The 24807-nt window shown below is 33.9% G+C and overlaps 2 protein-coding genes across 2 annotated transcripts; both read left to right on the top strand.

The window, feature by feature from the left end:
• The first annotated feature begins 5714 nt into the window (after window positions 1-5714).
• Cdk8 (cyclin-dependent kinase 8) lies at window positions 5715-7415 on the top strand. The gene has a single exon (XM_075295580.1). The coding sequence runs from the start codon at window positions 5812-5814 to the stop codon at window positions 7210-7212; it is 1401 nt and encodes a 466-aa protein (XP_075151695.1). The 5' UTR covers window positions 5715-5811; the 3' UTR covers window positions 7213-7415.
• A 2398-nt stretch (window positions 7416-9813) lies between these two features.
• Window positions 9814-19293, top strand: Spps (Sp1-like factor for pairing sensitive-silencing). Its single transcript, XM_075295505.1, has 2 exons — window positions 9814-12823; window positions 17249-19293. The coding sequence occupies exons 1-2, from the start codon at window positions 10265-10267 to the stop codon at window positions 18557-18559; spliced, it is 3870 nt and encodes a 1289-aa protein (XP_075151620.1). The 5' UTR covers window positions 9814-10264; the 3' UTR covers window positions 18560-19293.
• The last annotated feature ends 5514 nt before the right edge of the window (window positions 19294-24807 follow it).

The following is a 24807-nucleotide window of genomic DNA, read 5'->3' as shown; positions in this document are numbered from 1 at the left end:
TATTCACTAGAGTCCCCTATTGTTCACATTCTACATCTGAAGTAAGGCATCTTTAGGAAATTTGCATCTTTGTCTTTGATATTTTCTACTATTTAGTGTGGCTTTAAACCTACCGCAAACTTGGTAGCACTTATGAAAGTTCGTTAGGTTTTTACTAGATGGCGTATTGAGACCTGCGAATTTAAAATGGGTTTTTGTTTTTCGTATTTTTTCTATCAAATACATCTATTTTCCAAAGATGCCGTACTTGAGATGCAGACTATGCAGCGGGATCTAGTGAATACTGTTCCAGGATCTAGTGAATACTGTTTCACTCATTCAGGAGTTCACGCGAATTCTTTTTTCAATCTGTTGTTCTACTAAAGTGATGTCGTACTTTTGGATGGGTTAATCTTATACATTAACCCAAAAGCCCTGCCAACATTTTAGGAATTTGACGACACTTCTGAGAATCCCCACCACGTCGAAAACAATCATATACGATATGCAAAACTAGTCCCAAATGTTCCGCCACTATTGAGAAGTTGCACCACGCCAAGTTACTAAAAAAAGTATCACATGAGTGGAATTATTAGGTGCCTTTTTAGATAAATTTAAAACGACGCCAATAAGAGCCCCTTCAACTTGTTAGATAAAGTGCATTTTAAGATAGTTGTAAAAGAATCATTGTGGTCAAGTAAAATACGATTGTTTAGATGTTTATTAATTTGAATAATAATTTATAAATTATTCCAGGTATAACATTTATACGATTAAAAATACATGGAACATAATTCCTTAAAAAGGAATTATTTTGTTCTGTAAGTTGCAATTCTGCTATATTCGGCTGATGCTCCAGCATCTATCAGTGTTTAATCTTGATGGAGGCACTTTATTCCATTTGGAAAGTCGAAAATTATTTACTAATATACATTTCACAATTTTAAGCGCGTATCTTCAGCACTTAATTTCTATTTATTATTTATTTAACTTTGAAATGCTGGCAGGGTAGGCACGGTATGCACCTTTAGCGGAAATTTCATTTGCAAGTCAATCACACGGTTTTGCCATGTATTTCTTATGGTATCAAAATACACGAAATCCTCGTAAACGAGGATTTTGGCCAAAATCCTCCTATATCTCAGTAGATTTGCAATAGGCAAATATCGGCTGGCTCGTAGAGGATTTCAACAAAATCTCTTTCAAAATCCCCTATACTGCCTTGTGCAACTGTGGTTTTAGTACTAAAAATTCCTGCCCCAATTTTCCTTGTAGATGAATGTGTTTGTGTTTGTATTGATATATTTACAAACAAATCCTCAAATCTACGAAATCGCGTTATTTTGCCAGTCCGAACACTTAAGATTTGTAAAGAGATTTTGGTTCTAAATAGAGACATTTCGTGTCTAGTGCGAACGTAGTATTAGTAAATATAATAGAATTTTATTCCCATTTTTATTTGTTTAGACAGTGTTGCCAACTCCCCAAGGCCAAAAAGCACCAAACAAAATATTATAAATTCTAACATACCACCTTCCACCACAAAATCGAAAATGCTCTACTAAAAAAAAACCTTCCGAAGATGTATTATAGAACTTTTGTGAATTGAATTTCAAGAAGTTAAGGTGGGTATTATTAGCCGCTAAAATAGTAATTTTTTTCACAATTACTTTCCTTTAATAAACCATTTTAAGGAATACAAACTTTGTGAAAAATTGCTTTTGGCTACTCCCCATCAAGTTATAATAAAATTTGCAGCAAATATGCATAATTTTATGCCCATTTTTACTGATATAGTTTTCACTTTAGCGCAAAACTCAAATTTTGTACTCACCATTATGAACCGCTATTCAAGTATACACCTTCATCAGTTTTAATGCTTTCATCCAATTCATTTTGATCAGTGATGTTTTTCAACTTTCAAAATATTAATATATGGAAGGAGTCTATTAGAGGTGTGCGCGTGACACGAAGTTTTCGTGACACGCGTGATTCACGCGTGAGTCACGTGATTCGTGAATGAAATTTTGACCAAATCACGTGAATGTGCGTGAATGGGACTGAACAAAAATGTGTCGTGCGTGATCGTGCGTGAACATCAAATTCTGTTCGTGAATGTGCGTGAGTAAATTTTTTTCAAAATCACGCTCACGACAAAATTCACGTTCACGAAAAAATTCACATTCACGAAAAATTCACGCTCACGACAAAATTCACGCTCACGAAGAAATTCACGTTTACGAAGAAATTCACATTCACGAAAACTTCACACTCACGATGACATTCACGTTCACGAAAAATTCACTCTCAAGAGAAAATTCACGTTCACGAAGAAACTCACATTCACGAAAAATTCACGCTCACGATGAAATTCACGTTCACGAAAAAATTCACATTCACGAATTAATTCAGCCTCACGAGAAATGACACGTTCACGAACCTAGTTACGCTCACGACAAATTTTATATTTACAAAAATGTCTTGCTCACGATAAAAAGTATGTATGGAGTATCTGAAATACTAAAAATTAGAAATTGTATTGGACTTCATACTAGATTTTATTAAAAACAACATTTTCATTATTCATGTTTCGCAGCTAAAATTTATTTTTTAATAATTAGCTTTAAAAAGTAAGATTTACTCAAGTATATTTTACTAAAATTTTTAAACATGTACACAGTCTTACACAAGTTTACATACCCCTGAGTTTTTAACCTACTAACCAAACATCTTTCTTGTTGTTTTTTATAAACCACACTAAAAAAATTCTGAATAATGTGTTGGGGTATAACTGACGTCGTCATTCCGGTCCGCATGTTGAAACCAAATTTCCGAACGAAACAAGCTATCGATATAAAACTTGGTATAAGTAGTTGTTATTTATGTAGGTGGATGGTATTACAAATGGTCCCCCATATTTGGCTTCCGGAAGAGCAAATTTCCATATGGGTCCTTAGTTATATATAGCTCCCATTTTAACCGCACTAGTAATATGATCTGCTTTGAATGGTATGATTTAGGGAAAATGCAACAACACACACAATTTAACGTAATTTTGGGCCTGGTTTACTTGCTAGATATGTCGAGGACAACCATTCGGACGAAAGATAGTTTTCTATGCATTCAAGACATTTTCTGCAGCAAAAAAAAAAGCCATATCTATCGCTATTCTTTATAACGAAGTCAATTGTTTCATAGTATTATAATTTCATGTATTATATGATCTTTGACTACATTTTTAAACATAAGCAGCATTTTATTTTTAGATATTGCCACAGATTAGATATCAATCACAGAATTAATAAGAAACAAGAAGCCTTATTTGATTAAACAATAATTGATTTCTTCCAGCACTTTCAATGAATTACTTAATTGGTTGTGGTCGAAACTTAATTTTTTAATTGAGGCAATAATTATTTATTGTATTTTTTATTTATTTATAATTATTGGTTTCTTCGATGAAGGTAACTTTACAAGAGTTTACACTTTCTTATGTGCTTTCTGATTATATTATAGTTGGATTTTTTCTTTACACGAAAAAATATCAGTAAAATATTTCCAATTGAAAAGTTGATTGGAATTGAAAACGTAATCAATTAATTAATTAACTTATAAAATTAACTTGTTAATCAAAATAAATAATAAAGCCAACTAAGATAATGATTGAACATTTTTACATTTTTAAATTGAAAACATACTTCCAAATATAAAATTAACAATTTTCGGAAATAATTGGTTTCATTGGTTCATTAAATTTTGGGTTAGATCTGAAAAAATAATTCTATATAGTATAATTATAATATATGTAATTATAATATAATAAAAAATAAAATAAGTAAACAATAACACTATAAATCATTGATTGCCTCAATTAAAAATTAATTAAGTTTTTCGGACAAAATCAATTCAAATTTTAATTGAGTTTATATTTTGATTTGATTAAAATGTTAATTGTATCTGTGATTTTTTTTAATTGAGTACGTTTTCAACTTCAGATTTTTAATTAGTAATAATTTGGCGAATTTGTGTGGGTAGCTCATTTGTATCACAAGCGAGAGTGAGTAAGTTTTTAAGTTTTGTAAGTATAATAGTCGTGAACGAGCGTGAGTTGATTTTACATCGTGAGCGTGCGTGAATAGTTTTTATGAATCGTGAACGTGCGTGAGTTGCATTTTACATCGTGAGCGTGCGTGAATAGTTTTTTTATGAATCGTGGGTGTGTGGAAGTACGTTTCATTGTTCGTGAACGTGCGTGAGTAGTTTTTTTCGAATCGTGAGTGTGCGTGAATGAGTTTGTTGTTCGTGAACGTGCGTGAGTAGTTTTTTCGAATCGTGAGTGTGCGTGAATAAGTTTGTTGTTCGTGAGTTGATATTTCCCGTCGTGAGCGTGCGGTAGTCACTATTCTGCAATCGTGAGTGTTTATCTTTGCAGGTTTTTGGTTCGTGAACGTGCGTGAGCGTGAATCAATAAAAACCTTCGTGCGTGAATGTTACGAATTTATTCGTGAGCGTGCGTGAGTGTGAGCAATTCAAAAACGGGCGTGCGTGATCGTGCGTGAATATTACGAATTCATTCGTGAGTGTGAGCAATTAAAAAACGGGCGTGCGTGATCGTGCGTGAATGTTACGTATTCGTTCGTGAGCGTGCGTGAGCGTGAGCAATTCTAAAAAAGGCTGCGTGATCGTGCGTGAATGACATTTTGAATTTGTGAGCGTGCGTGAGCGTGCGTGAAAAATCCCTCACGCGCACACCTCTAGAGTCTATTGCTTATTTCAGTTGTGCGTGCTTATGTGGATTTAATACTAATGTTTTTAATGACATCTTTACCAAATTCAAAAATTCGACACTCATCGCTCGACTTTCCTACAGAATACCCTAAATGACAATATTACTTAAAACATAATCAATACCAACTTCATAACAATCAAATTCTATATTTGGCAATAAATTTGAGTTTCTTCGGCTCTTGAAAGTCTTATCAAAATTTTTGTATCTATTAAACTTAATACTGTTCAAAATAAAAAAAGCACTAAATGAAAATGCCAGAAAGTAGAGGTGTGCGCGTGACTGAAATTTCACTCACACTCACGCACATTCGCGAAGAAAAATATTTATTCACGCACGCTCACGCACGATTCGTGTGGTAGCCAATCCCACTCACGCACAATCACGAAATGAAAGTCAGTATTCACGCACGGTTCATGACAATTCACGTGATTCACGAGACTCACGACATTTTCCAAGCGGAAATCAGCAGAGGTAACAAAATTCAAAAATAAAATATAGTTCGAGAGATAAATTAATTTCAGTTAACATACGAGTATGGATTAAATCTTGAGTTTTTTTTCGTGAGCATGATTTTGCAGAAATTTTATTCACGAACCGATTTTATTTCTCACGCACGACATATTTATTTTAGTCCCATTCACGCACAATCACGAGAGTTGCTTTGGATTTTATTCACGACTCACGTGATTCACGCGTGAATGACGCGTGTCACGAGAATTTCGTGTCACGCGCACACCTCTACCAGAAAGCACCAAGTTGGTGCTTTTTTTGAAAAGGCACCAAAAAGGCAATTTGGTGCTTTTTAGAAATCAAAAAGCACTAAATTTGGTGCTAAAAGCACCAAAATGGCAACACTGTGTTTAGATGTTTCATCTTGAATACATGGTAACACTGTAATCATTACCATTGAAACAGCTGATTATATATTACGTTACGCTACATTTTCACTATTCTTGCCTTGTAATTGGCTAGCCGCATAGGTAAACAAATTTATTGAATTGCAAACCATCAATTGAAAGTTTTTTTTTGCAAAATTTACGACAATGGACTACGATTTCAAAATGAAAACCCAAAAAGAACGAACAAAAGTTGAGGACCTATTCAATTATGAAGGCTGTAAAGTTGGACGCGGCACTTATGGTCATGTATACAAGGCCAAATGGAAGGAAACGTCAGATGGAAAAGAGTATGCCCTTAAACAAATCGATGGCACTGGTCTATCCATGTCGGCATGTAGGGAAATAGCCCTGTTGCGGGAATTAAAACATCAAAATGTGATAACACTTATAAGAGTCTTCTTGTCACACACAGACCGCAAAGTTTTCCTATTGATCGACTATGCAGAGCATGATTTGTGGCATATCATTAAATTCCATAGAGCAGCGAAAGCAGCTAAAAAACAAGTGGTGGTACCCAGGGGTATGGTAAAAAGTCTACTGTATCAGATTCTAGATGGCATACATTATTTGCATAGCAACTGGGTTTTGCATCGAGATCTTAAGCCAGCAAATATATTGGTGATGGGAGATGGCCCCGAAAGAGGTCGAGTGAAAATAGCGGATATGGGATTTGCCAGACTTTTTAATTCACCATTGAAACCACTTGCTGACTTGGATCCTGTGGTGGTGACATTTTGGTATCGTGCTCCCGAACTACTTTTGGGAGCACGGCACTACACCAAAGCTATTGATATATGGGCGATTGGCTGTATATTTGCTGAATTACTAACATCGGAACCCATTTTCCATTGCCGGCAAGAGGATATTAAAACCAGCAATCCTTACCATCATGACCAGTTAGATCGCATTTTTAATGTTATGGGCTTTCCACAGGACAAAGACTGGGAGGATATTAAGAAAATGCCTGAACATCACACTCTAACCAAGGACTTTAAACGGTCCTCATATTCCACATGCTCGCTGGCAAAATATATGGATCGTCATAAAATCAAACCAGATAGCAAGGCTTTCCATTTATTGCAGAAGTTACTTTTAATGGATCCTAATAAGCGGATTACTTCTGAGGTGGCTATGCAAGATTCATATTTTCAAGAGGAGCCATTACCAACGCAAGATGTTTTCGCCGGTTGCCCTATACCATATCCAAAAAGAGAATTTCTCACGGATGATGATCAGGAGGACAAATCCGATAAACGTCAACAGCAACAACAACAGCAGCAACAACAACAACAAGCAGCTGCCCAACAACAACAGCAGCAACAACAGGCGGCAGCCCAGCAGCAAGCCCAAGGGCAACAACAGGGACAAGTGCAAGGTGAACCTAATTCAAAACGAGTTCGTCTGACACAACCAAACCAACAAGATTTCCACCATCAACAACAGCAACAACAACAGCAGCAGCAACAACAGCAACAAATGATGTTCAATCAACAACAACAACAAAACCAACAGCAACAACAACAAAATTTCCAACAACGTTTTTAAAAATCTATTTTGCACTGTGTTTTTTTTTTCATTGTGTTTCTTTTTTTTATAATTTCAGAGTAGTCATATTTTGCATTTCAATTCTAGCAATAAGTTTACCAATATCCACTATATTTATACATACTTATATCCTAAAGAAGTTACCGATAAGACTTAAAGGGTAGATATAAGAAAACAAATATATTACTACTATTACTATTTAATTTTTTTGATTTGTTAAATAATTTTTTAAAAATCAGCCGAGGCACATCTAAATACCGAATGATGTTTCAAGAGCGCACATAGGAAAAAATATCGTTGATAATGGGAGAGGCTTATTACACGTTATCCCATTCAGACCATTAGAAAACGAATTTCGTAATTATACATTATTATACATATATCATATCATTATCATTTTACATAGTTCCCAGGAGACACCCTTGTAAACACAAACAGTGTAAGATATTTCTTTTAAAAAAACAAGTGCTACAGAAAGGCCCAGCCATGTTTGAAAAAAATGGTCAAAGATGAATTCAAAATGTTTAACTGCTGAAGAAGTCCATTCAACAAATTGAACTTCAGTATATTTCTGGGCACTCTCATTTGAGATAGACGATGTGGTGGAATAGGTGGCCCTGGAACATTCGAATTTGGTTCCCTATGTACGCTTAAACTGAGGAGGACAAGGCTAATACAAAACGTTAAATAGGCTCCTTATTGGCCTCTTCCTATTGTAAATATTTTTTGAACTTTCTACTTACCAAACTTTAGTAGATTGTGAAATCCCTTAGCCACATTTTATTTAAATATGTGCACATAAAGCTCCATTTCATGAAGTTCTGAATTGTCACAATGTCTTTGAAGGATTTATCCAACCTACACATAAAAAATTTTTTTTCTGATTCAATCACGAAATTAATTGATCCAATTAATTTTTAATTGAAATGCCTTCAATCACAGAAATGATAGTATCAATTAAAAAATTAATTGAAGGTCAATTAAAAAGTTAATTAATCCAATTAAAAAATTAATTGATACAATTATTTTTGTGATTGATTTTTGTTTCAATTAAAAAATTTGTTGAATCAATCAAATTTTTAATTGAATATTTTTTAAAACTCAATTAAAATTTTAATTGGAAAAATTTTCGAGAAATTTTTTTGTGTGTAGCCATTGTTTGCTATTTTTCAGAGGATTCTCTCTTTAATACGGGTGGATAGACCGGCACCAAGAGCTTATTTTTTATTGTTTATTAAGGAAAATTGACAATTAATAAATTACAATTTTTCCATACACATCCCTAGGTATTTTTATTATATAATTTATATTTATATTTTGTAATATGTGTCCAAATAATTTTAATTTTATTATGTATTATAACAGAGTAGTATCCTGTTATTGTTGTATTATTGTTAATTAGAAAAATGTATTATACGTACTAATAAGTCTTGTTGTTAGTGTTAAGACCGTTACAATTTGTACGGCCATTTTCATGTAGCTCCGTTAGACTTTAACTGCCAGTTAACGGAAAGTAAATTGCAAATAACTTTTTCCGGTTAACTTTAAACTGAAAATTTTTCAACAGTTAAATTTCCAACTGGCATGTGGAATATATAGGCAAGATGACAGACATGTCCATAGTATGGTTTAAAATTTCATTAACTAACGGATCACTAACGGAGCTTCATGGAAATTGGGGGTAGTTGTTTAAGTTATTTATAATCTTTGTATTTTATATAAATGTTAGAATTAAGAGAATTGTTTGAATAGTTTTTAAAATGTTGACTTAAGTAATTCAAAGAAGGCTTTTTGTAAGGCTTGTTACATATGATAATAAATAAATTAAATTAGATTAAATTAAATTAAGAGATATTTCATTACTTCTTTTGGTGGAATTTGAAATGAGCTGAAGCTGGGCCTTTAATTTTTATTTTACCTCCCAATTTTTCAAAATGTTTAAAGTTTTTTAGCTACGACAATGCATGAATGAATGAATCAAAGTATAGAAGCTTATTTGGCTATGAGAATAATGGTATTTTCCTCACAAGCATGTGTTATACTTTATATTTTCATACTTGTACTTAGTATTCTAACGGACAACATCAGAAAACATTTTGGTTATTGTTATGCTTTAATTTGAGAAATATTCTGTTTTTGGGCAAATAAACTATTTTTTTTTTTTGCTCCAGCCAAACTAAAACATATTCAAGGGCAATCGAGTTTATAAAATAGCAGACAATGTTTGCTATTTCAGCAAACAGTTACTTCTTCGACAGATTATCGGCAGTTCAAGCAAATTGATTTGCGGTGTCTACTAAAAAGAGTTCTTTGGATACTCGAATTTATTTGCAGGATTTCTGGTGACATCTCCCCCACAGGATCCATTTTATTTTGAATTTCTTCGATTGGTCTTTCAATTCAATTTCTCAATTTTGGCTATTTGGGGGATATGCGTGGGGCTTCTTTACTCTTTCTTCTTCATCGAAGTGCGAACGTTTTATAATATGACTGCGTAGTAGTACAAAAACGTCCTGAGTTTATTTAAAGTACGGCACGCTCATACGCATCTATTTAGAGACCACACTGTATTATCATCCCTGTTTCACATCTCCATTTTGAAGTGAATTACATTACCGCTGGCAAGTTTCACTTTGTGCTCCGTATTTTTTTGTAAATTGAGTGTATTTTTTTAGTAGAAAAATGAATGTAGATTTAATATATTATTAGAAAATTATCAAGTTAAGGCATTGCAAGCGGATTACGATGGATTAATAGCAGCATAACCAGCCAGCCGTCTGTACAAAGTAATTCATTGAGAGGCAAAAATACGTAGAAGAAAAGAAAAAAACCGTTTGTGTATGTGTGCGTGTGTGTGTTATACATGAAATTAGTGAAAGAGGAGGATTAAGAAAAATGCAAAAGCGGAGACTAGCAACTATGGCGTTCAACAATAAAATATAAATAAATAAAATTTGGAAGCTTTCTCCTGCTCGAAGAATCACTATTAAACTGTGGTTAACGAGTTCCAATCAAATATTACGTGTTTTTGGATATTTTTAAAATTAATCTCATGAACAAAATGCCATCACAACAACAACAGGCACAGTCACAGGTAAATGTGCAAAATAATCCGGGCCAGCAACAACATGTACATCAAACTCAACTTGCTGCCGCCTCTGCTGCTACCCAGCCCAAAGCGACATTTATCAATGCTGCAACCGGACAGCCGCAATTGACGGGAACAACAACGACAACAACCCTACAGCCTAATCAAATTCCCTTGTCCCAGATCATAAATCTGCAACAATTGCCCCAGCAATTTCTTCAAGCGGCTTCTTCCCAGCAACATACAAGTGCCCAGCCCCAAACACAAACTATGCCGCAAAATATGTTTCAAATTGTCCAGCCTATGCAAACTGTGAATATCGATGGTCAGGAAGCCATATTTATTCCGAATTTCAATGCGCAATTGGCGGCAGCAGCTGCCCAACCAGTGAACATAAATGGTCAACAAATGTTTTTGACACCCAATGGCCAGATAGTACGGGCACCTCAAGCAGCTCCCCAGACGGTACAATTGCAACCAGGAACACAGTTTATACAGGGTCTTGGCCAGACAATACAATTGCCTGCTGGCTTCGCTTCCGCGACGGCTGGGGAGCAACAGCAACAACAGACTATGTTTACCATTCCGGGTACGAATATTCAAATACCGATTACGACTGCTCCATCATTGCAACAATTACTGCAACAACAGCAGCAACAACAACACCAGTCCCAATTACAAGCCCAAGTCCAGCAGGCGCAAGCACAAGCCGTGCAGCAGCAGCAGCAACAACAACAACAAGTATCCAATACCGCTGGCGGTAACAATACAAACGCAGGTCAAGTTTCTAATGCCGCGGCAAATGCACAAAATAATTCTGTACCATCGGGAAACACTGCCAATACGGGAGGTTCGACTACCACTACAACGACGCTACCCAGTACCATAACAATTCCCGGTACTAACATTCAAATACCGACCTCCGTAGCAGCAGCAAATGGACTATTGGGAAATTTACAACAACTTTTAGCTGGGGCAGGTGGAAACGCTTCAATAAAATTGGAAAATGGTCAGACCTTGCAAAATATACAAATACGCCAGGCGGGGCCCACTCACCAGGCAGGTACAGCTGGAACAGCATCACAGCTACAACAAATTGTCCAATTTCCTCCAGCACTTCAACAGGCTCCAGCGGCTGCTCTGCCGCAGCCTACTTTACAACAAACCACTACAACTGTGGCAGTCCAAGTTCCCATACAAACCGCTAATGGACAAACCATCTATCAAACAGTTCATGTACCCGTCCAACAGCTGACAGGTGGAGGAGCTGGTGGAATTTCGGCAACAAATCTCATGCCCACCACCCAACACATGACCATGCCTCAAATCATCCCACAGTATACACAAATTGCCCAGATAGTTACACCTAGTGGGCAAATACAACAGGTCCAATTGGCTCCTCTTAATGCCCTTACTTCATATCAGCAATTACCCACCAATGCCAATATAATCCACATTCAAAATGCTGCCCAACAACATCAAGTGCAACAACAGCAAGTACAGCAACAACAGGCTGCCGCAGCCCAGCAACAGCAGCAACAACAGCATCAGTTGCAACAACAATTGCAGCAACAACAGATTATTCAAGCCATTAATTCGGCTAATGAGTCTGGAGCACAAATTCCCACCAATCAGCCAATAACTATAACAAATGCTCAAGGACAGCAAGTAACTGTCATACCAGCCCAATTCCAACGTGCCAATATCAATGCAAGTCAAACGGGAAATGCCACCCCTGCACAACAAACAAATCCAACAACGACGGTGGTCAACACTGCCAACAATAGTGGAGTATCTCCTTCCGGTCCTGCTGCACCCCAAACGGCAACAACAACAAATCTCATACAATTCCAGCAAATGCCTGGCCTACAGGCATTACCAATACAAAATATACCAGGAATTGGTCAGGTCCAAATCATACAAGCTCATCAAATGCCAGCCAATTTGCAAGCGGCGAATATACAACACATTCTAACGGCTCAGCATCAGCACTCTTCACCCCAGTCGTTAACGCAAAATCAAAATCAATCAGCACCACAAACACCGCAACCCGCACAATCGGCCACAACGACAACTACACAGCCTTCGCCACAGTCATCACAGCCAACATCGACAACCAATCCTAGTGGTAGTGGGTCAACACCTACCACAACTCTCCAACAGGTGGTGGCCACATCAAATATGAATACGTCGCCAGCGACAAATGCAATAACGGTTTCTCAGCCACCTTCCCAGTCACCCGGAAGCACTCATACGACATCCAATCAACAACACACCCACCACCACCTAAATCAAGCTCAACAGAATACACCGACCAGTACGACTACAGCTGCCGCCATAACATCGCTGCAACAGCCCAAACAGGAACCCCAGTCGCCCACACAAATCGGCCAAACTCTTATTACGAACATTAAACAGGAACCTCCAGATGCCGGCTCCAATTCAACAGCGAATACGATCAATAATCAAGCCGTGAGCAGTACTCAGATTAAATGGTTAATGCCCCAGGCCACCACAGTCCAGGTGAGAACTAAAAAGCAGCGAATAAAATAATTAGAATCTATCCAGCAAAATACGATATACAAAACATACATAGTATATTTGCGGAAGTCGTTTCGAATGGATTTGTTTTAAACCCGCCGGCAATCGGTCGTACATTTGAAAATTCAATTGGAAATTTTTATGGCGAACCGACTCCCGCTAGCTATTCTCCAGATTTCATTACAAAGACAAAGTCAACCAATCATCATTTAATTATATTGGAATAAGATCGGAGAAAGCATCGAATAGGCCTTAGTTTTACCATAATTTCTTTTTTTTTTTACTATTTCGTTATGTTAGTGCAATTTTTTTTATTTAAGTTAAATAAAATGATTATAATGAAATTGTATGCGTGAGATTTATGTGATATGGGAAACATCAGTGCATATCGAATAACATCATTGCAGCATCACGGATGGGGAGTTCTAATTACTATTTCTATCTAAAATGGCAATGTGAATATTACATTTTGTATTATGGAGAATATTGGAGATTTGATACTGGAATTTTATCGTTATTCCATCCATCCTTAGTCAAAAACAAGTTGATGCTCCTAAAAGCGATTTTAAATATTTTTAAACAGTTTTCTTTATCCATCCAAATGTATAATTGAAGAAGGTTCCTGGGCTGGTTCCCCGGAGCATTGAGTATTGATATACTATTCTTGGACTATGTCCAATTAATATATTTCACCCAGTTTTTAGATAATTGCTTCTTCAACACTTTTTTTTATTTTATGGGAGCTATATCTGGACCTACTACATGGATATTGGTATATTGTTTAATATGAATGTAACATTTTTCCTCTGAAAAACTTTAGATATTTGTTCAGTGGTGTTATGGTTTCGCAACCATAGAAAAGTTTCAACAAAAATGGCGAAATTTTCGCCCGACTTTCTTATATCCGAACGGCATGATATTGGACTATGAGAGAATTTTTGCTATACTGAAATAATTTGCGGTTCTAGATATTTTGGAGAAATTATTTTCAATTTTGCAATTAACACATTTTTTCATTCTTTATGGAGACACACTCTTTTATTTTGCACATATTAAATTTAATTTCTTGTATATGCGAAAATTTTTTTTTAGAATTCGTACAACGCAAAATGTTTGCCCTTCCATACACACAAAATTTTTTTTCTGATTCAATCACGAAATTAATTGTTCCAATTGATTTTTTAATTGAAATGTTTCAATCACAGAAATTATAGTATCAATTAAAAAATTAATTGATCCAATTAAAAAATTAATTAATACTATTAATTTTTTGATTGATTTTTGTTTCAATTAAAAAATTTGTTGATTCAATTAAATTTTTAATTGAATATTTTTTAAAACTCAATTAAAATTTTAATTATAAAAATGTTCGTGAAATTTTTTTCTGTGTAGTATCCAGGTCGATTGTGATACCACATCGAACTTCTCTCGCAAACACTAGTGCTGCTGGATTTTAAGCTCAGTTTTTATAATCGAGTTTAAATGGCGTGACACACTGTTTGTGAAGGTATTTTGGAAACACTCAGTAATATCACCAATAATGAGAGGAAATAAACTACCACTGAAAAGTGGCCTTTAGTAGGCAAAGCGGACATGGTAACCATTACACAGCAGTGGTTGTGTATCTAAATTTGTTTATGTTTAATTCAACTACAATTTTTTTTTCGAAATGTAGCAACACTATACGTGGGAGCTACCGTGGTGCAATGGTTAGCATGCCCGCCTTGCATAAACAAGGTCGTGGGTTCGATTCCTGCTTCGACCTAACACCAAATAGTTTTTCAGCGGTTGATTATTCCACCTCAGTAATGCTGGTGACATTTCTGAGTGTTTCAAAGCTTCTCTAAGTGGTTTCACAACAATGTGGAACGCCGTTCGGACTCGGCTATAAAAAGTAGGTCCCTTGTCATTGAGCTTAACATGGAATCGGGCAGCACTCAGTGATAAGAGAGAAGTTCACCATGTGGTATCACAATGGACTGAATAGTCTAGGGGCGTTTTCGTTTCGCAAAAAAATATGTTGCCTTGGTGTTACACTACTTTTTCCCTCATTGTTTTTTCGCCCAAATGATATTGTCATTCCAAAGTTATTGTTAATTCATAATATTGTAAGGGATACCGGATCCAAAATCTAAGATAGTGTCCTTGATATTTTGCAATCAATTTCGAGAATGTTGCACCTTTTTTCACAATCGAAATCGACATAAGTGAGCCTGATACATCGGGCTGCCACTTAATCTAACACTATACGTGTATTCTTGGAAAATTTCAAGAGTTTTACCCAATAAAACATTTCGAAATCAGATTTTGTATGGAGATTATATTACATTTGGACCAATCCTGCTAGGTATTTTTTATTATACCGTCATCAAATCTGGAAATTGGCTATATACATATATAGGATTTTAGATTGATATAAGACATTTTTATACAGATTTTTGGAAGTTGTTTAAAAACATAATAATTTTCACAACTGTCGAATTGTTAGTTTATAATTTCCAGTATATAGTATAGAATCACTGGCCGCCAGACCTAGTAAAAATGGTGGATGTGGAAGTAAATCGATGAAATAAATCAATGTGTATCCCAAAATTGACGCATTGGAGCGGTTTCTTCCCGTACAGACCATTCGAATGGAAGCGACGTGAACTTCGCAGTGAAATCATACGCCTGCCTTCCTTTATGATATGTCGATGCACCTTCCGACTTTGATATGAATCATGAACTTGTCGTTAGATTTGATCAAACACGAAACAAGAAGCTCCGTTAGCTAACGAACTTTTAAACCGTGCTATGGACATGTCTATCATCTTGTCTATATATTCCATATGTCAGTTAGGAACTTAACTGCTAAAAATTTTTCAGTAAAAGTTTACCGGAGAGAAGATATTTCGATTTTACTTTCTGTTAACTGGAAGTTAAAGGCTAACGGAGATACATGAAAATGGCCGTAGAAGTTTTATTGATACAGTTGAAGAACTAATTGCTGTGATTGATTTTTGTTTTAATTAAAAAATTAATTGAATCAATAACTTTTTTATGATTTTTTTTAATTTCAATTATAAATTTAATCGGAATAATTTTGTATAATTCAGTTCGCGAGGTATCCACATTGTAATGAGTTTTATTATACCAAAGAATTCGCAAATAATATTATATCCATGTTAAGCTGATAACTGTATAATGCTTCCTACTTTATTTTATTTCAATTTACTGTCATCCGTTCATCATTTTGGAGATTTTATTTTATGAGGATAATCTTTCGAAATTTTTCAGTCGTCATTTTAAAGCTCATTTAATATTAAAATATTTTATTATTATTATTATTGTTTTTTTTTTTTAATTAATTTTATTTTGAAATTCTAGTATTATTTGTCACAATTGTCAGTTAAACATTGGCTTAGCTAGCAACTTCCTCCAAAGAGGTGAGAGGTACGAAGTGTGTGTATTGGTAATATACCAAAAACAGAAATAATTAAAGCCAAAAAAGGAATCCGGAAGTGGTGCAAAATTTGCTCAGAAGCCATGAATTTTACATGGGGCGGAAATCATATTTTTTGCATTGAATTTCGTTTTAGTTATTCAGATGTGATGCTATTTAATATTACGGATTTCAATAAAAAATTAGGGGAAAACTTACAAAATTAATTTTTCTTTCAACTTTTATATCTCCGTAATGCTTTTTTTGAAAAATACTAGGCAATATTTTATCGCAAGGCTCCCAAGAAATGGATCCCTATACTTTTCTAATATGCATTGACATATTTTTTTCTACACCAACAATCAAAATTTGATTAAACTCTTCAATAAGATTTTTTTTATTTGTGTATGGTTTTGGTATTTTTTTTAATTTGGTTAGATATCTTGGCAATCGTGGCTCCAATGCTAATGGTGCTTAAGCAACTATGCAATTTTTTAATATTTCAGCCTTGTAAAATTTCTCTAAAAAAGGTATTCCGTAAATTGTTCACACTTCTTTTATTTTTTATTAGAAAAGTTTTTTCTTAACACATTTTAATTTGAGCGAATCATTAAATACATAATAAATATCTATTTCATTTTCAATCTTATGTTGTTGCAATCATTGACTTGTTTCAATAGTAATGCTTAAAATTTCTTACATAATGCTTTAACTTTCATGCTTTCATATCCAAGTAGCAAATAAAAATCCAAAAAAACATTCCAATGAATCAAAAATTCTTTCATTCCATAAAAGTTTGATTCTCTTGGATTGTTATAGCATTTCATTCCATTCATAATAAAATTTGGTGATGGTGGCTTCTTTGAAATTATAGCACAAATAAAACAACAACAACAATTAAAACAAAATCCTTGAAGACGAACAAATTTTAATGAATGATCTTTCCCTTGACACACTGTTAAACTACAGTCTACGCATCCTTACAGGTACAGCAGCAACAACAGGCGCAATTACAACAAATCCAACAACAACAGCAGCAGCAGCAGCAACAACAATTCCAACAGCAACAGCAGCAACAATTCCAACAGCAATCTCAACAGCAACATATCGTCTCAACCATCGATAATATGGGAATACCAGTAACTTTGCCAGCTTCCTTGCAAATAACGCCCATTACTACAAATCTCCAGCAACCAGTTCAAGTTCAAACACAACAACACCAACCCCAACAACATCAGTTTACCATTCCTTTGGGAAGAACCACATTGGTCAATCAACCACAACAACAGCAGCAGCAGCAACAACAACATCAGCCACAAACCTCCACATCATCGGTGACCAGTAATATAGGTGGGGCACAAATAACAATAGCAACAACAACTGCCGCTAATAATTCCACAGGTCAGCTGCAATCTACCCTTAATAGTAACAATCAAGCAACCAGTGCATCGCAGCCATTGGGACCGCCAACAACAGCCTCATTATCGCTGCCCCCGCCTTCACAGACCTCGGTCAATGTAAATATTAATCTCAACGATCCGGGAAATCTTAGCATGAAGCCAAGGCTAAAACGTGTAGCTTGCACCTGTCCGAATTGTGTTGATGGTGAAAATAAATCGGATCGTAAGAAGCAACACATTTGCCACATACCCGGATGTAATAAGGTCTACGGTAAAACATCCCACTTGAGAGCCCATCTTCGATGGCATACAGGCGAAAGACCCTTTGTTTGCTCTTGGTTGTTCTGTGGTAAACGCTTTACCCGCTCCGATGAGTTACAACGTCATAGGCGTACACATACCGGCGAGAAACGTTTTCAATGTCCCGAATGTAATAAGAAATTCATGCGTTCCGATCATTTATCCAAGCATATCAAAACCCATTACAAATCCCGAGGAGCATTGGAGCTAATGGAATTGCAACAGAATATCAAGCAGGAAAATATCAAACAAGAACCTGGCGGTGAAAACGCCATTCATGATATGGAAAATATGGTAACCATAGATTTACAACAGCAACGAGCTGGTGGTCATCATATGCAAGCAACAGGAACAGTTGCCGGTTCAACTGGTATGGGTAATACTTCATTAACTTCATTGGATGGTAGCATCACAATGACAAATACGTCGGGAGGCGGAGGTGGACTTATGATGCATGACAATGATATATCCAACCATACCGATAGTTATGGTGAAGATGATGAAGACGACGATGAGATGGACGATGACGAAGATAGTGGTGATGATGAGGAGAAAATGACCATTTCGATCAATGAATATCCGGAAAATTCCAACTAGCAGGATATAGATATGCTAATTGAGCAATACATGTTTGATGACTTCTGATGAAAATGTGGATCATAAGAAGATGGCCGTATCTTTGTGGAAAATTACACACGCAATGTTTATTTTTAATATTTCCCCAATCCCAAACTGCTATCAGATCTTACACAATTAGAGAAGTCATTTATGGACAGGATCATTTGAAACAGGTCTTTTGTATCATTGAGCATATCTAAAAATCCCTCTTGTATTATTGAAGTGTAATTATACTTTCAGGAATATTTCATAAGATTTCGGGAATGTTTTTGCACCAATTATCAAGTTTCAATATTCACGTTAACACTTGATTTTTCCATGGCAATTGTTTTGGCCAATTCCTCACCATTGGATTTATACCAAAGACACATTTAATTTTCTGTTCAGTTCGCGCACTTCTCCGCTAAAAATGCCACAATTTTATTTACGAATACAAGTGGACAGATTCCATTACGTGCAAATGTGGGTAATCAGAGCAGACATACACTACAGCCATGCGTCAACCAAGTGATGGGATAACTACAGAATAGAAAATTGATTGCAAATGGTGTCCAATGTTTATTCATTTCATAGATTCTTTGATATTACCAAATTGTCACCAGCATAGGTTGCTTTGTTCAAACATTGTTTGCTGTTATTTATGTAAACTAATGCGCATGGGTTCTAGTCTGTCGGCAGAAGTGTTATCAGTGATCTACCAAAATATAATAAAACCATTAGAGCTGATGACATACAGATGAATTGCTGCACCTTACTAACTATAGGACTGGTAGACAACCCTACATGGAATGTTGAGACATAAAGTTCTGTTCCCTCTAATGTTATAGTTGTACTTGATTTGCTATCTTAACAAACAAACATCTAAACACATTGGTTGGTATGTGCAGCAAAGATATGCAGACGTTTTAAAAGTCCTCTGAGGCGATAGGCTGTCCTCTTATCGAATATCCATTTTGGAGCACGTTCACTGTCATATAATCACTCAACAGACACTAGCGAATAAAAGCCCCCCCCCCCCCCCCCTGAGACAAGCCCACATAGAAGATTGGCAGGACCGCTTTAAGTGTTTTGCTAATTTATATGCGCTTTATGTAAAAAAAAAAACAAAAGCTTACAATACATCATGAAGCTATTTATTTGGGTTAGGTTGTAGAGGATGTCCATAATTCTTGAATCGAATTTATTTCCATTTAGACCACTATAGGTCCAGACTGATTCCTCGAAGTAATTTTCCCAATTTCTTCGTCAGATGGTCACTTTAAAGTCGCTCAAGAACATTAAGGATAACTTTTATAAGTCTTCCTTAAAGTTGCTTAAAACATCGAACCAGAGGCTGTCCCTTAAGCTACACTCCCGCTGATCGGCAAGCACTTGAAAGAAAAAGTATCCAATGTCTTGTTTCTTCTAAAGGATAATCCGGATCCAGACACCATCTGGAAATGTCACCATATTTAAGGCATATTCTTACCATATCTTTCCCAAGTGTGTTATGCCCAGTTATAATGCCAATTAAATGCCTCAATTCATATTTGTTCCTTCAGCCAATAAAATTCGTTCTTTCAACTACTAACCAATATGAAATTTCGCCACGTTCGGACCTGTTTATCGTCTTTAGAATAGCGATTTCCCCTGAAGTAGTCGTTCTATTAATCGAAATAACTTTCAGTGACTAGTTCGATTGCAAATTGAAACAATGGTTAATCAAATAATACGAGATCAAAAATTCGAGTTTTCTGAAAATATTTAAGAAGTCAATATGTGTAAAAATCGGCTTTCCAAATATGAATGGAAAAGTCAACCTCTTCCGTATATGTATTTTGTGAAAAACAAACCATGGATAAATTGTATCTTTCGTCTATATTGTTTTCCCCGTTGGAGAGACCAATACATTTTTTCTGGGTGAAAAACGAGGAATTCAAAATTATCCAATGCGGCAACAAACATACGTAAAAATATTTATACACGAGTATGTATGTTCGGGCTGTACACTTTTTGTCAATTTTTTTGACCGACTTGGTTTGCCATAAAAATTAATGTAAATGTATATTTTATTTTATTGATCATATCATTCAATTTGTTGAAAATAGTGAATCGATATGGCGGATGTTTAATTTTCATTTTAGAAAATTACTATGATGTACATAAATAAGAAAAATTCGATCATGTAAGTAATATATCTAAAAATTAAAAGAAAATATTTTAATCGAATAAAAAATATAATGTTAGATAAATAGATGACTTCAAAGTCTTTTAACCAATTTATTTTCTAAAACAAAAGTATTAATGTAAAATTAGTATAAGTAAACTTTTTCTATATACTAATAATAATAATACATAGTAGATATTAATTTATAAGTAAAATAAACTAATAACTTAAAAAATAGTACTTTTAAAGTACTTTCGTATATGTATTCATATTCATATTAATATTTAATATTTGTAAATACTCGTAATGTAAATTGTTTATAAAATGTTTATGATGTATATACAATTTTTATTACATACATTTTCTTATATTAGCATATATAGTAGTATTGTATATTTAGTATAACAGTCACAATGGTGTTTTATATGTATGAAATAAATTAAATAAATACATTTAATATTAGCATATGTGCTTTTTCTGTACTTATGTTTATTTATTATTATCATTTTTATGTTTTAAAAATAAGTAAATGTTATATTTTTTCAATGACAAAAAAAAAAGAATTGAAAATTCGACTAGCAGAGAATATTGAAGAATTTATTCAAAACTAATCCAACGCCATTTGGTTGTTAGATATATAGAAAATAATAAAAAGCATATACATATGTAGCTATTACGAAAGTATTTTATGCACATTTCACACGCAAAATGCGTAAGTGAATTTCTTATATCATATTTCATGGAAATTAAACTAAAACGAAATATATAATACTTATAAAGAAATTTTAAATAATATTTTTGTTTTTTTTTTATGGGGTTTTGTACTTTGTCAGAATTTATGTCAAAACTGGTATTAAACTTAGTAAGTATGTTTAAAAACTGATTACTATAAACAAATAAAAAAAAGAAATGAAAAAGCGGCACTCATAGAATTTTTTTCCAACAAAACTATAAATTAATAGTTGTAATTATACAAATATGAAAACTTTTCTATTTATATATATTTTTTTTTTTCAAAACATTATGGTTCAGATAGTATATCGTCTTTTTAAAATAATTGATTCAAAAAAAAATAATATTGAAAAAGAACTGGTTGTCGGCGCCTAAACTCAATATAGTACCATCTTTAATGTGAAAATCTTGATGTCAATGGCCAAACTCAGCAAACAAAAATATATATAACCTTTCATAAAATGACATAAAATGTTTCAGATATTCCATTGTTTTTATTATTCATCTTTGTTAATTTATTACAATAAGACTTATTTAATTAAATATTACCTGGGGTAGCAATATTTTCATGTACATTTTATATTTTCAGTTTTAGTACATAGCGAGAGTCATACCTTCAAACCACTGTACATTCATCAACAAAGGCGACATCTGTAGGATATTATATTTATAAAGAAAACGCTGCAAAGGGAATGAGAAAAACAAAATTTATTTTTACTACCAAGTCACCAATTCAACGGCGTTATGGGCCGCTCAAATACCGTTTTCATACGACACCATATAACTTTTCAAAAGCGAGATTTCATACGTCAAAAAGGAGATTTCGAGAATAATGGGGACGTAGTATAAGAGCTGCAAATAAAATTTTTCCTTTTTTTTCATATTCATACTTTTTTTGTAATTTCAAAGCCCCATGGCCAATTATAACAAAATTACACAGACTACAATTCATTCTACTAAAAGATACATAAATTCAAAGCAGAATTGCACAATCCTTAATGCTTACCTTAAACTCTTAAAATTAGATATCTACATATGTATATAGCCCTACGAATTACGGATCAGATCGCTATACTACTAAAAAATGATAATCCAACGCAAAAATAGCAAATATCTCTTTATTTTTTACCCTAAAGGCCGGTATGCACCTCTAGCGAAAAATTTCATTCCCATAAGAAATGCATTGCTATTTATGCTAACGAAATTTTCGGTAGCGTTCAATTTCGTAAGCTGGTACGCACCTCTAATGAAAATAACAGGGTTGTCAAAAGCATATTATGGCAGCAAACATTTCATTTATTACAATCATTGTGTGCGTAAAAGTTTTAAAAGGTCTGTACATAATAAACAATTTATTTGAGGAATATTTGGAACATATATTAACAATTTTTAAAAGCGATTAGCTGGTTTAAAATTTGTGTACACAGCCCTGTTTTTTTGTTGTAGACTTAAATAAATTTTTGCTACCGAAAATTTCGCTAGAGGTGCATACCGGCCTTAAACTCGTAGCAATAATAATTTGATCTCAATATATGATGTAGAGTACATAAGATTATGGCTTTTTAAAGGTTTTAATAAACCATATAATGGAACGGTACTAACATCCAATTTCTCATATCCGATACGACCGATTTCGTTTGGCTGAAATGCCAAAAACAGCTGATTTTCCTTTGAAAATTGAGTTGTTTTGGGCATCCTTGTCGAACGAAATCACTCGTTTTGGATATGAGAAATTGTCTCTAATTTTATTTTTCACTAGTGGAAACCAAAATTGTATGTACAGCTTTACTTTGCTAAATCACATTCACCATAATCCGGAACTGATACTCTTAAAATCTACTCAATTCGCTGTAGAACTGAGCCAAAATTCATACTTCGTATATTTTAGGCCGGTTATAAATTTTTCATAATTAAAAATCTCAATTAAAAGTGTCATTTTTAATTGTGGAGTTCCACCAAAACTCTAAAAGTGTAAAAACATATATAGGACGACAATTATAATTTAATCCAATCTTGTTAAACCTTGGATGGAAAAAGTTTGAAATCATTGAATGTTTACAATTTCATCTTTTAAAATTAATTGATTCAAACAACGCATATTATTATGGAAGGTAGTGTCAGAATTACAAAAACAACAATTTCAGTCGCCATATTGCCATTTTGATTAACAGTAAAGGTGAGTATTAAGTTCGAGTTTAGCCGCTAAAATTGCCATTTTTTCACGATTACTTTTCTTTAATAATACTTTTTAAGGAATACAAACTTTGTGAAAACTTGCTCTGGGCTATTCCCCATCAAGTTATAATAAAATGTGCAACAAATATGTATAATTTTATGCCTTTTCTTACTGATTTAGTTTTCACTTTAGTGAAAAAACTCGAACTTAATACCCACCTTAAAAGTGAAACATTTTATCCATGTTTTCTTTGAAATAGGTTACGGAATAATTCAAGTAATTCTTACCATAAATTATGACGAGCATTGTTTTCTACACTTTTCTGTCATAATTTTGAAGAAAATTGAATATTTCACAATGTTTTTTATAAAATAATTTTATTTTGATTTTAATTTATTTATTTTTATTCAATTATATGTACTATGTTCAGTTTTCAAGCTGAAAACCAGCTTATTCTCACAGTTAATTTTTTTCAATCAAATAATTTAGAAATATTAAATGTTTTGCAATCAATATATTGGATCGTTCAACCATTTCACCGAAAGTTAACATTTTTAATTTTTGCATTGGATCATTCCCCATCAAGTTATAATAAAATTAGCAACAAGAATATATAATTTTATTATTTTTTTTTTCTGATTTAGTTTTGATTTTATAAACTTTCACTGTAAAGTTTATATTGGAAAATATTCAATTAATCTTTCCAATTTCCAAAAGTGGGTATTAAGTTCGAGTTTATCCGCTAAAATCGTTTTTCATGATTATTTTTCTTTACTAATCCATTTTAAAGAATAAAAACTTTATAGAAAGTTACTTTGAGTTATTCCCCATCAAGTTATATTAAAATTTGCATCAAAGACTTCTAATTCTATACCTTTTTAATGATTTATTTTTGATTTTAGCGGCTAAACTCGAACTTTGTACTCACCTTTTTTTTGTTTGTATATGCCAATCACTCCTGGTTTTAGAAATATCGCCTTTTTTATACGAAAAAAGCAAATTTAAATGTCAATATTTCGAAACTATTAATTTATTTGCTGTAATCTATTCAGAAATTTCTAGATTTCAAATATCATTTCAACGATTGATTAGCCGTCGTTGTCACTGAAGGCGTTAAATGTAACGCCGTTAACAAAACGATGACACGGCTTCATTTTCTGTTGCGAATATATG

Source organism: Haematobia irritans, chromosome 1 (assembly GCF_050003625.1).
Source record: "Haematobia irritans isolate KBUSLIRL chromosome 1, ASM5000362v1, whole genome shotgun sequence".
In the NCBI taxonomy this organism is placed as follows: domain Eukaryota; kingdom Metazoa; phylum Arthropoda; class Insecta; order Diptera; family Muscidae; genus Haematobia; species Haematobia irritans.
This window is presented reverse-complemented; position numbering and strand designations above follow the sequence as displayed.